General features: G+C 35.1%; 1 protein-coding gene across 1 annotated transcript in view; it reads right to left on the bottom strand.

Annotated features, from left to right (window-relative positions):
- Positions 1–17,793, bottom strand: part of LOC106880058 (mucin-4-like) — a 34,670-nt gene that overhangs the window by 1,447 nt on the left and 15,430 nt on the right. Inside the window, exons 4-11 of the mRNA XM_052968461.1 lie at positions 16,711–16,998; positions 14,642–14,855; positions 9,783–10,208; positions 8,119–8,297; positions 7,149–7,310; positions 3,507–3,687; positions 2,246–2,400; positions 590–713 (exon numbers count right to left, since the gene is read on the bottom strand). Coding sequence (XP_052824421.1) covers positions 590–713; positions 2,246–2,400; positions 3,507–3,687; positions 7,149–7,310; positions 8,119–8,297; positions 9,783–10,208; positions 14,642–14,855; positions 16,711–16,998 — 1,729 coding nt within the window. The remainder of the gene's footprint in view (positions 1–589; positions 714–2,245; positions 2,401–3,506; positions 3,688–7,148; positions 7,311–8,118; positions 8,298–9,782; positions 10,209–14,641; positions 14,856–16,710; positions 16,999–17,793) is intronic.

Below are 17,793 nucleotides of genomic sequence, written 5' to 3'. Positions count from 1 at the left end.
ACACACACACACACACACACACACACACACACACACACACACACACACAAAATGACCTTCTTTCAGTTTCTTCCTACCAAATCCACTCAAGGTTTTGGTTGGCCCAGTGCTATAGTGGAAAACACTTTCCCAAGGTGCCACACAGTAGGACTGACCCCAAAACCATGTGGTTGGTATGCAAACTTCTCGACCTCCTAGCCATGACTGCATCAGAGTGAAAGATGTAAATATGTCCACCTGAAGACATACTTTTTGCTCCCATTAAAAGGCAATAGGCAGATGTAGAAAAGCATAGAGATTCCCAAATGACTACAGTTGACATCATTCACCTATATGAAGCAATTCAGTAAAAAGAAATATCCTCATTTACTAACAAACAATTATGAATATAGCAAGCATTCTTGTGTGGTTAACAAGTTCATGTTGCAACCAAATGGTGTTAGGTTTAGTTCTACTGTGCTGCATCTCAGACAACTAAAACTGATATTACAATATCTTTGTTCAGAAAGTAACAAATATATTGGGAATATGAACAGAAATGACAAAAACAAACTACAGAAGCAGTTAGTGCAACTATAAACAAATTTACCGAAATATTTCTGAAGACTTAGTGCCTCTGTATGCATCTCTGCACCTTGGATGGCTGCTTGGACATCTTGCATTTTTGCAGAATCTTGGAGGCAGGCCTCATAAAAGGAGTAATTTGAACATTGCTGTAGGTAAAGAATATTTTGATCAAGAATTATATAGTGGAAATACAAAAGCAGAAATTAGATACTATACATTTTTGATGTTCAAAAATTTATTTAAATAGTGAATTTTCATTTTTAACAAAACGTTCAAATTCACCTCTCAACTGATATAAGAATATATAATTTATTTCTTAAATTACCATTGCTTTGTTGCCTTTTCAGAGGTCCAAGCCAGTTGGTATACATGCATCAGCCAGAGAATACCTTCTCTATTTAAGGTTTTTAATATCTCAGGTTGAATTTCATACTCTTCAGAAGCCTTGCTACATTTGAGCACTTTCATCACCCCTATGGGCTCAGTCTCTCCGAGGTTAGTCTTTACCCACTAAATGCACCTCATGTGCATCAATAGATTTTATTGTGACTGGATTTAGATCAGAAAAGTATTTTCTCCTCCTCTCAACAATGCTCTTTTCTGTTGTGAGCAGAATCTCAGCCAAGTTCTTAATGGCAGGTGTGGAAGAGGGCTTTTTGTTATGTAGTTGGTGGATGGTCTTCCAGAATACTTTATTGACCAGTCCATAGTCAGAGCCCAGCTTAGCCCCAGAGTCCTCCCATAACCCAGCCTTAGATTATTTTACTGTTTCTGCTGCAGTTTTTCATGCCTCAGTGCATAGTCTGCATAAAAGGGGTGACTTGATTCCAAGCCAAGCTTTATAAAATTCTTTGTTTATGTGAATGGCATTTTTTTTTAACTTCCTGGTTAAACTAGGAGTTCTTTTACCTTCCAGAGCCACACCAAACCATTTTCTTCTATAACATTGTACAGCTGAATAAGAAACTGCAGACCAAAACAATCTCCACTCTATTTCAACATCTTCAGCATCTTCAGTTGATTCAGTAAAGTCTCTGATTAGAATGTCACTGGAAATAATCACAAGACAGATTCTTCAGACTGAGCCAACCAGTAGGAGACCAAGGGGTAGACCAAGAATGAGATGGTTAGATAATATTAATAGTCTCAGTTGGTCACGCTTGAGAATTAAGCCAAAATGTCTAATAATGGTTATTTCTGAAAAGACCTTATGGAGGAGGTACGTGAGGACTGTAACCCCATTCCTTCAGGAATACTAGGTGGAGAAGATGGCTGGTTGGCTGACTGGATTTCTCTAATTGTGAACATTGTTTCAAGTATCTTATTAAAGTTTTGACCATAAAGCTGTTGTTTTTCTCAAAATATATTTTTATTTCATTAAATGTTGGCTTGAATTCAATATATTTTTGTATATCAATATAATTTTAGTGGATTATTTGTTTCACATTTACTTAATTCCAGCAAAGCTAAAGATAAGCAGTGGACAGCAGATTGGTAATGAAGGGCTTCACTGTTTTTCTTTTTCAGTGTATAATTTCAATCAAAATTCATGTCAGATTAAAAAAGAAAACATTTTGAAGTATTCCTGAATTTAAAAAAAGTGAAAACGAAGCATGGTAATATTTGTCAAAACATCATTGTAAAAGTATAATCAAAATCATTAATTTTCATTACCTACCTGCATAGTTTCTTCTAATAAAGCAGTATTTCCAGAAAACAGCAATGTCAAATTCATCTCATCAAAAAATCGTGGCACAAAGCTTAGGTTGTGGTAAGAACTAAATGTTCTTTTTTTAGTGTAAGTAAATAAAGATTCATTTACTCTCACCCTCCCTAAAGAAAAATAAATGGTTTAAAGATTTTTATTCAGAAAAATCAAATATAAATTCTTTATAAAAACTAATATGACATTGCTATTCACTTGTAGAATTTAAAGAACAGCAGTTACTGAATCTCTGCTTAGATACTTCCTAAAATTAATAGTATCAAGGTTTTTCTTTATTATGCAACAATGACATATTCACTGATATTTTAGTTTATTTTAGCTGTTTTAAATGTAATATGATTTATTTCAAAGAGAATCAAGCAATGTTTTGCCACCAGCATTGTACTGTACCACAATAAAAAATAAAATCTTAGAAGTGCAAATTAGTGTGTATCAGTCCATCTATTTGAATGTAAGAATCACTAATATTTTACAATTACATCATTCACTAAAGTTATTACATAACAAAGGTACCACTAGTCAACTTCCTATTTATATAGTTGATTTGGAACAAGTTAGTCTGACTGAATACATCCATTTCCATGCACAACCAGAGGTAAATTTGAATTCAGCACAATGAGCAAACAAAAGTTCTTATCAAATATACAGTAATTACTTGATTTTCATATAACTGCATTTACAATGTACCAATGAAGGAGCTTCAACATAAGCCAATCAGGGAGCCAATATGTGAATCCCTAAACAGTCACTCGACCTGCATAAAACAGCTGTCAAATTTATGTGAAATCACACCCTAATGTCCTAAATATGGAAAGAACACGTCAAATTAAGCAATATTATATATTCTTAAAAAAAACAGCATGGTTACAGTTGGAAAGCTTGGACAAATTTGACTTTGAAGTAAACAACTTTTTATGATTAGATGGACTGAACTACTGGGGGGAGGGCCTTTGCCTGGTACTTGGAGCAGTGCTAGTGGTAAGTTAAAAATCACATGAAACCATTAGGCTAGACTCATATAGGTTCAACCATCTGTGACACTCCTATGTATTTTAGTGGACAAAATTTAGTACATCACTAAAACTTTCTCACTCAAACTTTACTCTAGACCAAGATTTTGGGAAATGCTTTTCTGAAGTTCATAATTTTAAATCTGATTGCTTTAAAATTTAGTTTAATTCAGTTTGGAATCTGTTTAAAGAATCACACTCACATGTTTCTCCGAATTCAAAAAGTTGTCTGTCAGAGCTGTTTGTGGGCCACATTTGACCATTACGCCCAAGAAAGTCATCTGTTATATTGTTATTTGCAAACCCAAGCAAGCCATATGTTACATCATTGATTTCACTGGGTATGCTGACAATTCCTGTTAGTATTTCAAGATGTGGAGTAATCTATAAAGAAATTCATATATTAAAAGGATGTGTTATAATACTATTCCACAGCCATACCAACAATCCAACTTACCTCCATCATCAGCTGCCCCACGGATATCATAACCAGACATAGTGTTAATTGAGAAAGAAAGCAAACTATGCTGGATCATAGATATACCATGTCCAGCTGACAACAAGGTATGCAATAAGGAATAAAGAAAAGTCGATAGGTATGACAGGTTATCTTGGGAAGTAAAGCAGTTATGGTCGATGAAAAAGGTGGTAATGGTACCAATAATTGTCAGAGCCCTGGGAACAGTGAGTAAAAATCTCGAGAAGTACATGGAACAAATAGGGGATGCAATAAGAATGGAGCACTTGCAGAAAACAGTACTGCTTGGAACTGCTCGAATACTCTGAAAGGTGCTTGAAAAATAAGAGGTGTTATCTTAGTTCACTGGTAGTGAACAGCTGACACCGTATGAGAAGCTAACCTTCTACTGACCATATTTTACCTACCTGTACCAGCATTAGAAGCTGTGCAAAGGCAATAATAATAATAATAATAATAATAATAATAATAATAATAATGTAATAAAAACAGTACTCCCCTTCCCACATGACAAAGTGGTATGAACCAGCCACTATAAAGTCAAACAGTCAGTTGTTGTAGCAGGTCAGTATTAGTAGAGTCATTGTATGAGTTCTCAGATGGAATCAGTGTCAGTTACATGATATATATGAGTTCGAGTTATCGTCAAGGTAGGTGGTTCAAAGACATTGTCTTGCAGAGCTATCAGCGATAGCATGATAGACAATCCAAGGATAATAAGATGTGAAATACTGCCACAATATAATAGTAGTGACAAGAATATTACAGTGCTGACAATAACACACAAGTAGATGAGGATCCACACATCATAACAGTGGTGATATATATATACAATTCATGCAGACAATGTTGAAAAAATTTGTTTTCATGAGTAAATAAACATTTCTCATGGAAGACGGTGAAGACTTTTTCGCTTGGACAAATTAAAAACTTGACAGAGGAATAACAAACATATTTGTTGTACATATTTTATGAAAAATCCATAAAATTATGGAAAACTTGTTAGAGGATCTAGTTGAGTTGCAAAAACAGTAACAGTAACAACTCAAAAAACAACAAATCTTACAGCAGCAAATGCTACAACTAATGAAGTTGGTAACAAAACCAGAAAATACGTTTTTGCCAGACCATGTAGCAAATTCAATAAATGAATTTAAATGACCTGGAAGAAGGAGTCACCTTCAAAGCATATTACTGAAGATTTGAACAAATTTTCGAAAAAAAATGCCAGGACTGGACTGATGAAATGAAAACATCTAATTCTGAGGAAACTGACAACGACAGAGCACAAAAAATACTGTAACTTTATATTACCTAAAAAAGTTTCTGACATAAATTTCACAGTCACAATTGACATTTTGTGTACGATGTTTAGTAAAAAAACATCGTTGTTCAACACATGTTAGAAGTATTTGAACACTGAGAAAAGTGATGACAATGTCTTTACCAGACATGCAGGTAGAGTGTACAGAGAGTGTGAGAGATTTAAACTGGATAAACTAACTCCAGACTCATTCAAGTGCCTGATTTTTGCTGCTAAAAAGGATGCAGAAGTCAGAATGAAAATTCTCACAAAGCTGGAAATGGACCAGAATATAACTCTCCAGAAACTGTCAGAAGAGTGGGATGTGATATTAAAAGTAAGGCATGGCACAGAAGAAATTCAACACAGATTGTTTACAGATAAAATCAGTATAGAAGAGTTGGAAGGCAGATAAAGTGTTTCACAAAAAACACATTATACAACAGGAGATAAATCCATGTATGGCATGCAGTGGTAGAAACCTGAGAAAAGGAGTGTCCATTCAAAAAAGCAAAGTGTTTTCATTGTGGGGACACAGGACACATTAAATCACACTGCAGAACTAAGATGACGAAAAACTGGTCCAAACTAGAAAAAATAAATAGTTTGTCATCAGGGAAAAAAGTTTGTACAACAAACAGAAAATTCATCAAGGTGAGAATCAAAACCACAAGTGTCAAAATGCAATTAGACATGGGTAGTGACATTACTATCATAAATGAAGAAACATGGCAACAAATCAGTAAGATGAAATTATTTAAATCAAATAAAGTAGCATATGGTGTTACAGGAAAGAAATTATATTTCATAGGCAAATGTATTTGCAATGTAACTTTTCAAGGTGAAACAAAAAGGACAATTATTTATGCGTTGGAAAAATCACTAAACCTATTTGGCACAGAATGCATGGAGTTATTTAAAATGTGGGATACCCCCACTAGTGTTCTCTGTGAAAATGTAGTTGGTACGGTTAAAAGTTCAAATGAAGTCAAACAACTGAGACAAAAGATAAAAAATTGTTTCCAAATGTCTTTTTGGAAGGATTAGGCTGTTGCACTATAACAAAAGCAAGGATCGCAGTAAAAGAAAAGGCAATACCTGTTTTTAGGCCCAAATGGAATGTGCCATTTGTGGAATAAAGAGTTGGAAAGACTAGAAAGTTTAGACATAATTGAAAAAATTAATCATTCTGACTGGGCAGCTCCAATGGTTATAGAAGTGAAAAAAAAAGGGAAAATGCTAAAGGGTGGAAGGGTGAATAAAGTAAAATAAAATTACTTGCTTCCCAAAGAGAAAAACAAAACTGAAAGGGGAGATGTAGTGAAAATGGTACTACCCTTCTCATGTAACAAAGTGGCATGACCAGCCACTATGAAGTCAGACAGTCAGTCGTTGTAGAAGGTCAGTAGTAGTAGAGTCATTGTATGAGTTCTCAGTTGGAGTCAGTGTCAGTTATATGATATATACAACTTTGAGTTACCGGCAAGGTAGACATTTCAAAGTCATGGTCTTGTGGAGCTATCAGCAGTAGCATGACAGATGAGTCAAAGATAACAAGGCATACAACATAATAGTGGTGACAAGAATATTACAGTGCCAACAATAGCATACAAGTGGACAAGGATCCACATTATAACAAATAATGATTATAATAATAGTCGTTGTCATTGTTATTATCATCATCGTCATTGTCATTATTAGTGGTGGTGTTTAACATCTGATTTCCATACTGGTATGGGTTGGATGATTTGACAGGAGCTAATAAGCCAGAGGATTGCACCAAGCTCTTAATGTCTGCTTTGGCATGGTTTCTATGGTTGGATACCCTTTTTAATATCAATATTTAGAATAAATCATCTGGTAGTGTACATTTGGTAATTAATGCTTGAGGAAAATTATAACTGTACAGAGTGGTTGCAGCACTCATTAAGGTTCTTGGTTAATATGGTTTGTATAAATTTTCTTTTCATTGAACAGACATCAATAATTGTGTAGATGTTGTCAGCTACAAATATTTATAAACAATAATAAAATCCCATAAAGACATTTTCAAATAACACTCACTTTAACAGCTATGCCATTTCTGAATGTTATAAGCAATGAATTATTTTGCTTTTTGATTAAGAAATTTGGGTTGTCCAGGCTGCCATTCATCAATGACATGCTGTATTTCTCTGTCTGGTTGATCAGAATTCGAACATCTTTGATACAATCCACCATTGTAAACTGTAAATAGAGAACAAGTAAAATTAAACTTTTGCAAATAAAATTTATGTACTAAAATAAATAATGAGTAACTGATAAATTTTAATCAAAATTTTGTCAGAATAGTTTTCGACAAAACAAATACTTATGATCATTATACAGAAGAATAATAACATGTCGGTTTTAATTATATTTGTTAGAGAAACCTCCATGATTTCATTTTTTCCTAGACTGATGAATTGTTTTTTTTATAAAGATGTATAGAAATGCAAAGAAAGGCAACATGTCATTCAAATACTTTACAAATTCAATATTTAAAAATAAAACTATATTCTTGGTTAAGAGTGCTAGAATGATATACTTCTCTATTGCAGTTTGTATATAAGTATTAAAAAAATGTTAAAGGTAAAGTTACCTTCTTGAGTCATGCTGACTCATAAGGCTGGTTTCCTGGTTTCATGGTGTATATATATCCCTTCATCTGGATGGGATGTTGGTCCATTGCAAGATTACTCATTTTTGCCAGCTGAGTGGACTGGAGTAATGTGAAATGAAATGTTTTGCTCAAGAACATAACATGTCACCCAGTCCTGGAATCAAAACCACAAGCTTACAATTATGAGTCCAACACCCTAACCACTAAGCCATGTGCCACCACTGTGGATAAGTATGAGGTATATAAAATGAAGTTATCAAACTCAAGCTTCTCTCAGTGGAAATGAAGACCAAATCATGGCTTTGGCTCACTAGGAGCTTATATTTTACTCCATAGCACTTACACACATTGATATCAAAGGAGAAACAAAAATACTTTAGATATTGAACTTACTTCAATGATAGGAGATTCCAGTGTTTTCATGGCAAATCCAGTTGAAATTGAGTCTTCAATTCGAATTTGCATTCGAAAAGTATCATCCACCATATAGATCATTTCATACTCTCCCCAACCATTGAATGTGTAATCATTGCCATCAATTGTATGGAAGTGGGGATCTCCCCATGACCATCCTGAAAATAAACAGTATTTTTTTTAGTTCTCTTCAGTGCCTGTTTAATAATTGTTCTACAAAAAATATTTGTTTCATTTCACTGATTTTAAAATGTGTGTGTGTGTATGTGTATGTGAGCACGTGCATGCATATGTTAAATGCATACATTCACAAATGTGTTCATTTTTTAAAATTTATTTTTCTAATCTTTAGCATAAATTACATGCACAAATCTTGGTTTCAAATTTTGACACAAGACCAGCAAGTTTGTGGGAGAGACTAAGTCAATTAAATTGACCCCAGCATTCAGTTGTTACTTATTTCATTGACCTTGAAAGGATGAAAGGCAAAGTTGACCTCATTAAAATTTGAACTCAGAACATAAAGACGGATGAAATGTCACTAAGCATTTTGCCTGACATGCTTAACGATTCTGCCAGCTCACTGCCTTTAGATACATAGATATCAAGAGAATGGCATTATGTAAAAAGATTTTGAGATAATGAGAAAAGTCACAAAATGAGTTCTGTTTGACAATTCTCAGGTCAGTTTGAGAAAGGTTTATATAACACTGTCTTTTTGGCAACCTTGATGGCGAGAAATTGTAAAACTACAACTGCCCTAAATTCTATGTGGTAGAATACTGATTTACTTTTCATTATGAACTTTATTATAAACGTTTGTCTCCTGCATAGAATTATTACAAGTTTTCACATAAGCTTTCTGAATCTTTCATTAATATTGATTTCTAACATGGCTTGAAATAACTAATTATATCAACTTCAGTTACAAACTCTTATTTTATTGATCCTGGAAGGATGAGAGGCAAAGTAAACCAAGACAAAATTTGAACTCAAGACATGGATATATGCAACTGAACACCGCAAGATATTTGGTTCATAACTGTCCTGATTCTGCCAATCTATATCTTGCTAATATTGGTTTCAAATTTTGGCACAAGGCCAGCAGTTTTGAGGGAGGGGCCAAATCAATTACACTGACCCTAATTCTCAACTGGTACTTATTTTATTGACTCCAAAAGGATGAAATGCAAAGTCAATCTCATAAGAATTTGAGCTCAGAACGTAGAGACAGACAAAATGCTGCTGAGCATCTTGTTTGTCATGATAGCAATTCTGCCAGCTTACAACCTTATATCTTGCTAATATTAAGCATATTCAAGGTGGTGAGCTGGCAGAACCATTAGCATGCTGGGCGAAATGCTTAATTGCATTTCGTCTGTCTTTATATTCTGAGTTCAAATGCTTCCATGGTTGACTTTACCTTTCTTCCTTTTGGAGTTGATAAAAAAAAGTATCAGTTGAGTTCCGGGGTCAATGTAATCAACTCAACCCCTCCTCCAAACTTGCTGGCCTTGTGTCAAAGTTTGAAACCAATGTTAAACATGTTCTCCTTTAGTTTGGGAACTAAACTTCATTTTCCCTCAGTATACAAACAAGTCCTTTCTTTTCTTTACATATAGGCTTCTTGCTCTATGACTCACCAAGTTTTGGAGGAAGATAATTCTTACAAGTTGATGACGGTCTCCGACTGTAGTACAGATTGCAGTAGGATGGAATTCCTTCACAGCAAAATTTCTTCATATGTTTATCAAGAGTATCTGTGTTAAGAACACTGATTGAACCTCCTAAAGGACTGTCTGTAATCAGTGTTTCACCGAAAGAACTGTTGCTGTAGACACATTGTTCTTTCAGTCCATTATGTGCGAAAATACTTTCAAACTTTGTAATACCATTTTCTCTGGAGATGAATTTAAATCGAAAATCTGCTTTTGCTTGAGTCTGTATGCAAGGACATGTGTGAGACAGAGCATTTGTCCAGTCATCAGAAGAGTGGGCATAATTTATGCACTGTTGCCTTCGCAGATCCAGGTCATTTTCAATTTTTTCAACCCAAACACCTTGTTTGCCTGAAGTCAGAAAACATTTCAGTTAAATTTTTTATTGTGTAAAAACTTGCACTGCTCCAAGAAAGCAACAAAAAATGAAAGAAGAAAAGAAGCAAATATTGTTGTATAGAAAATAAAATAGTGGAATGAAAAGAGTGGATTATGATGAGAGACATTTGATTATAAAGTTGCTATGAAGTATTTTTTATTAAGTATGATTTTAAACTGATGTATTTCTTCCTTACCAGCAACTTTTGAAAATGAGCCAATGAGGGAGCCTCTAAACAGTCACTCAATCTACTAGAAATAGCTACCTAATCTCTCTTAAACCATGTCCTACAGTCATATAGAAGATAAGGCACATTAGATAATATAGTCTTACATATGTGATAACTACAGCTGAAATACCTTTGATTTTAGATCTGCATGATTAAAGTTTGCTTGGCATTAAACTACGAGAACAATAATAACAACAACAGCAGCAGCAACAACAGCAACAACAACAACAACAACAGTAACAGCAGCAGAAGCAACAGCAGCAGCAACAACAACAACAACAACAGCAGCAACAACAACAACAACCTTTTCAGATTCCAGGATAGCTACTCTACAGTCAGACTCTTCTGCATCTAATCACTGTCCTGTTCTTCTGCTGTTGTCAAAGAGCATCCATTTCTCATCACAAGTAATGATTTGATGCAAAAATGGTCTTTTTCCAGTCAAGAAAGCAATAAGAAGCACACTTCGAGGCTCTGTTTTTTTAATCTCGTTCAGTTGATGTGGAACAAACCTATTCATTTTCTAGACTTTTCCAATTTTTTACAGGTGTCCAAAAACAGTTATGCAAGATGTTTGGAGTTCTGATGAAAGTTTTTGAACCTTTGTTCTCAGATTTTGTTCAACCAAAGCATTTAATCCATCCTGCTGAATAACTGATTTTGGCTTTCTCCTCGGTTTATTTTCAAGGCTATCATTTCCTGAATGAGAACTTTGGAACCATCTCTGAATAGTTCTGATGTCAATAAAACCATTGCCAAAGCCCACTTGATATTCCGTAGAGCTTCTGCAGCAGAGTGACCCAGTTTGTACTCATACAAGAAAAACACTCAATATAGTTTGGTTGTTATCATTTTCATAAGGTCTCTGGGTACGAATTTTGTATACCAATATTGTTGGGAAAGAAATTGATTAAATGTAAGGTGTACATTACTGAGATTTTAAATGACTAAAATAACAGGTAATTAAAGATGTGACATTTCATGTGAAACAACCTAATACATACATAAATACATAAGTATATACATACATATATACATACATACATACATACATATGTACATAAGTGTATACATACATGCATGCATACATACATACATACACACATACAGAGTGCAATGGTTAAATTGTCGCCATTTTATATTTTTAATGTGCATTGTTTGTTCTTGATTTTGGCAACTACACAGTATGGTAGGGTCAGTTGGGCACCGTCTGTGAGAAAAACAGCACTATGACACAATTCACTTGGCCAGAAGTTTGGAAATGACATGCTGTACTGCTTGGCATTCATGCCTGAAGCTCCACTATGAACATTTCAGAGTGTTTGGGTGGACAGTGCAATATGAGGACAGTGCAGTCTGAGGATATGTACCAAGAATTATAAAAATCAAACATCCAGTCAACATCAGATATCTGATAGGGGGTGGCACCAGGCATATATAGGTGATCTTTCAATTTAGGTTTATAAAATTCCCAACAACATAAAATGAAAGTGGAAGACAATGAAAATGAAAAAATTTTTCATCAGCAAAATAATTTTAGGAATAAAGACAAATGCGTTTTTTTTTTTTAACTCTTTAAAGTACCTGATTTTTTTTGCCAGAATCTAAATGTTTTTTTGTGGGGGAATTGTTATTGTTAAAACTCAGAAACTGAAAGAAAATGATTGACAAATCCCAGATTAAAACCCACTTTGCTGAATTGTGAATTAATCCAATGGATGCATGAAACTCAATTGCTCAATCAATATCATGAGTTGTTCAGTGAAAATCTTATAGAAAGTAATTCCTTTGAGTCAGATCTTTATTAATGATTTTCTCTGTGATTGTTACATGAGATTTCAGTCTTCCATGTGCAGCAGTCTTCAATAAATAGTTCAGGAAAAAAAATCTTTCAGTTTCATTTTATCGAACATTTGTATTGACAATTATCATTTCTTTTGGCGAAAAATAATAATGTTTTCAGTGTTTATTTATTGCCCTTTTAATTGGTGATTATATCTTTCTTTCAGTTTATTGTCAGCTATTTAATATACCAAAAATAACAAAACATCATGCATGCATGCATGTATGTATGTATGTATGTATGTATGTATGTATGTATGTATGCATGTATGTACGTATGTATGTATGGATGGATGGATTGTATGTCTGCATGTATGTATTGTATGTAAGTATGTGTGTATGCATGGATGTGCACACTTTTTTCTTGTTTTCCCAGCGATATATATACTGGTGAAACTCCTCCCATTGAAAAAATGCCAGTGCCTCCTAATAGCAAAAATACTCTTTATCGCTGATATGTGAATTTAGAAACATCAATACAATGGGAAATAATACTCTTTTGGAATAGTTTAACTCCAAGCAGATAAACCTATGAATCTATTCTATTCTATTGGCACTCTGTCGCTCCCGACGTCGAGGGTTCCAGTTGATCCGATCAACGGAACAGCCTGCTCGTGAAATTAACGTGCAAGTGGTTGAGCACTCCACTGACACGTGTACCCTTAACGTAGTTCTCGGGGATATTCAGCGTGACACAGTGTGACAAGGCTGACCCTTTGAATTACAGGTACAACAGAAACAGGAAGTAAGAGTGAGAGAAAGTTGTGGTGAAAGAGTACAGCAGGGTTCGCCACCACCCCCTGCCGGAGCCTTGTGGAGCTTTAGGTGTTTTCGCTCAATAAACACTCACAACGCCCGGTCTGGGAATCGAAACCACGATCCTATGACCGCGAGTCTGCTGCCCTAACCACTGGGCTATTGTGCCTCCACTAAACCTATGAATAATAGCATGTAAATATACCTATGCTTTGGTCTGCTTGTACAGCCTCTGTCATGATTACAGATGTGGGTTTATGTCCCATGGACACCTTTCATATACAACATACAGCAACATATATTTTGAACAACTTTCACAGGTATTTATTCTTTTCTTTTCTTCTTTTACTTGCTTCAGTCATTTGACTGAATCCATGCTGGAGCACCGCCTCAACAGGTTTTAGTCAAACAAATCGACCCCAGTACTTATTTTTTTAAGCCTAGTACTTATTCTATCAGACTCTTTTGCTGAACTGTTAGGTTACAGGGACGTAAACACACCAACACTGGTTGTCAGGTGATGATGGAGGAGGACAAAGACACATATGTAGATATAGGAGCACTCCATCGGTTATGACGATGAGGGCCCCAGCTGATACAATCAACGGAACAGCCTGCTTGCGAAATTAACATGCAAGTGGCTGAGCACTCTACAGACACGCGTACCGTTCTCGTAGCTCTCAGGGAGATTCAGTGTGACACAGAGTGTGACAAGGCTGGCCCTTTGAAATACAGGTACTACTCATTTTTGTCAGCTGAGTGGACTGGAGCAATGTGAAATAAAGTGTCTTGCTCAAGGACACAATGCACCACTGGGAATTGAACTCACGACTTTATGATCATGAGCTGAATGCCTAACCACTAAGCCACGTGCCTTCATATATATGTAGATATATACATATATATATGACAGGATTTTTTCAGTTTCTGTCTACCAAATCCACTCATGAGGCTTTGGTCAGCCCAACATTATAGTAGAAAACACTTTCCCAAGGTGTCACGCAGTGGGACTGAACCCAGCACCATGTAGTTTGTTCTTGCTTTTTTTCCCCATAAATCTGACCTCTCGTACCTTCTCATATGCAGCATATATAGGTGCAGGCTTGGGCATGTGGTAAGAAGTTTGCTTTCCAACCACATGGTTCCAGGTTCAGTCCCACTGTGTGGCACCTTGAGCAAGTGTCTTTTACTATAGCTGAAGTCCAACCAAGGCCTTGGATTTGGTAGCTGGACACTGAAAGAAGCCCATCATGTGTGTGTGTGTGTGTGTGTGTGTGTGTGTTTGTGCCCCCACCCCACAAAGAAACTGCTTGACAACTGGTATTGGTGTGTTTACATCCCAGTAACTTAGTGATTTGGCAAAAGAGACCAATCGAATAAGTACCAGGCTTAAAAAATAAGTACTGGGATTGATTCATTTGACAAAGATTTCAAGTCACTGCTCCAGCATGACCACAGCCCAATGACTGAAACAAGTAAAAGATAAAAGAGGAACAAACATGCAAGATTCCCTTTACCAGTGGAGGTTATTGGAATCAAATTGTTAAATACAGATTACAAAAATGTACTTTTTCCTACCTGTATTACCCTTTATATGGTATAATTCTAGAGCAGATAGTGAAAAAGAGTACTCATTCTGTTTATAATTATGATTGCCATCAGAGAACCCAATAGATACTTCTGTATGTTCGAGTGTTTTTGTCCAGGATTGCATACCAGGGAGATAACTGAAGATGAAAAATGTCCTTTTTTCTGTTTGTGTAGGTACAAGGGCCATCTGGAAGGTAGCCATCTGGAGAAATAAAAACAAAATATTAACTCTTTAGCATTCAGCATTCTCTATCAAGTATACTGCTTATTTATTCATATTGTTTTTTATTAATCATACATTATCTCATAGCTTTGAGATCTCAATGATTTGATTGTTTGATTTTACAACAATGTTGTATGGTAGGTACGAAAAGCTGAACACAGCCAGTTTGAATGCAGAACAGGTAGATTAATTGGGCCAGATATGGGTTAAAGTGCTTAATAATATGCTTTCTTTAATTTAATGTGATTAAACATACCATTAAATATACCATTAAACATATACAATATACCATTAAATATAACATTAAATATACCACATACCATTAAATATACCATTAAACACACCAGTTTAAAAGTTATAATAAACTCAAATGAAACTATAAAGTGTCTATCTTTGTATAATGATCTTCCTTATAACCAACTGGAGGCTTTCTGTGGTTGCTCGATCTGCCAGAAATAGCAGCCAAGTCTCTTTTGAAACAAACCTTATCTTAAGAAAGGGAAGACAGATTGGATAATGTCCAAGATATACTAAGTTAGAATAAAAGATCTGATGGTCATAGCTTAGAGAAATATATATTCTATCAGGGATGATCTCGAGCTAATGAGAAACAACAGCAAAGTATAGTCAGAAGAACTAAATGCAGATGTATATTTAGTTGCTTGTAGCTATTGTTGATCCACTTCTGGGTATAAGCCTCAGCATGCTTTTATCTTTTACTTGTTTCTTCTTTCTTTACTGCCCACAAGGGACTACACACAGAGGGGACAAACAAGGACAGACAAACGGATTAAGTCGATTATATCGACCCAGTGAGTAACTGGTACTTATTTAATCGACCCCGAAAGGATGAAAGGCAAAGTCGACCTCGGTGGAATTTGAACTCAGGACGTAACGGCAAACAAAATACCACTAGGCATTTCTCCCAGCGTGCTAACGTTTCTGCCAGCTCGTCGCCTTGTTTCAGTCAAAGGACTGTGGCCATGTTGGGGCGTCATCTTGACAAGTTTATCTGAACAAATTGACCCCGATATTTATTTTGCTTAAAAGTCTGGTACTTATTCCATTGGTCTCATTTGCTGAACTGCTAAGTTACAGGGATGTATATAGACCAACACCAGTTGTCAAGTGGTGGGGGACAAACACAAAGATACAAACACACACATATACACTGCATATTCAAGTACATACATACATACATACATACACACACACACACACATATATATATATATATATATATATATATATATATACTCTTTTACTGGTTTCAGTCATTTGACTATGGCCATGCTGGAGCACTGTCTTTAGTCAAGCAAATCGACCCCAGGACTTATTCTTTGTAAGCCTAGTACTTATTCTATCAGTCTCTTTTGCCGAACCGCTAAGTTACATGGATGTAAACACACCAGCATCGGTTATCAAGCGATGTTGGGGGGACAAACACAGACACACAAACAAATACACACACATACATATATATATATACATATATACGACGGGCTTCTTTCAGTTTCTGTCTACCAAATCCACTCACAAGGCTTTGGTCAGCCTGAGGCTATAGTAGAAGACACTTCCCTAAGGTGCCACGCAGTGGGACTGAACTCGGAACCATGTGGTTGGTTAGCAAGCTACTTACCACACAGCCACTCCTACGCCTATATATATATACTGAACAACCAACTTCTAATGAATTCATAGTTAAAATGTTGAAATTTTTTTCTGTTCTACATTTGGCTGATTTTATCAGATTTTAGTAGCCCCTATAGCATAAGGTATAGCAATATTACTGAACACATTGTTAGCCAATGAATCAAATAAATTAAAACCTTACTTCTGTGACGTTCTTCAGTCTACTTGAAGGCTGGACATTCTCCCAGGTTATGATGAGTATCCACTTTTTAAATAAGCTCTTTTCATCATGAGATTTTACCAGTTTTGTTGCTGCATGGAAATTTTTGGTGCCTATTTCAAAGAACTTATACGTTACTCGACCAGGTTCATCTACAACTAAATCACTCCAAAATGGGGCTATAATAGCTGCATTTGGAGGATCAGGAAATCTTTGAGGTGAAGGAAAATTCTGTTTCTTCCCAAATGTTATGTATCCATTGGTAGAAATCTATAATATACAAAAACAATGTATTTGTTATTCAGCTTTAACAGATTATAAATAAAGACTTCTTTTGAACACACAATATTTTTATATAAGATAAAGGTGTACAGTTGATCTAAACTATAGCAAAGTCATTTGGAGATATATTTTTATTAACTTCCATCAGAATAAAGGGTTAAAGTGAACTTCAATGAGATCTGAATACAGAAGTAATTTAAACACAATAACCATTCATTTTATTCTAAGATCTACATCAATTACTTTTTAATCTTTTATGTATTTTATGCCATCTAAAGCTTGAACAGTAAATTCATTTTGATATGATTTTAACTCAGAACCAGGAAAGCATTACAGTTACTTTTACTTTCACATTTGATGTTCAAGCTTTGTGTTCACCTCTTATCCTAGCAATGCATTTCTTGTGGAAATATAAAACTAAATACATTTAAACTAAATACATCTATATTTCACTAGTTGGCCAGTATGTTCATTCACTGTTAAAATATCAGAGTGCTCATGTAAGATGCTAATTTTAATTTTTATATTCAAATTAACAGAAATAAAATCTTTTATCTTTTATTTATTCCAGTCATTAAACTGCAGTTATGCTGGGGCACTTCCTAGAAGGGTTTTAGTCAAATAAATTGACTCCAGTAATTATGTTTTCTTTAAAGTTTGGTACTTTTGTAAATAGCTGCCATCTGAGCAATTGAAGCAGTATCAGATTAAAATAACCATCTACGTATCATACTTAATGTATCCCTTCGGTATATATATATATATATATATATATATATATAT

This window comes from Octopus bimaculoides, chromosome 6 (genome assembly GCF_001194135.2).
Source record: "Octopus bimaculoides isolate UCB-OBI-ISO-001 chromosome 6, ASM119413v2, whole genome shotgun sequence".
In the NCBI taxonomy this organism is placed as follows: Eukaryota; Metazoa; Mollusca; class Cephalopoda; order Octopoda; family Octopodidae; genus Octopus; species Octopus bimaculoides.
This window is presented reverse-complemented; position numbering and strand designations above follow the sequence as displayed.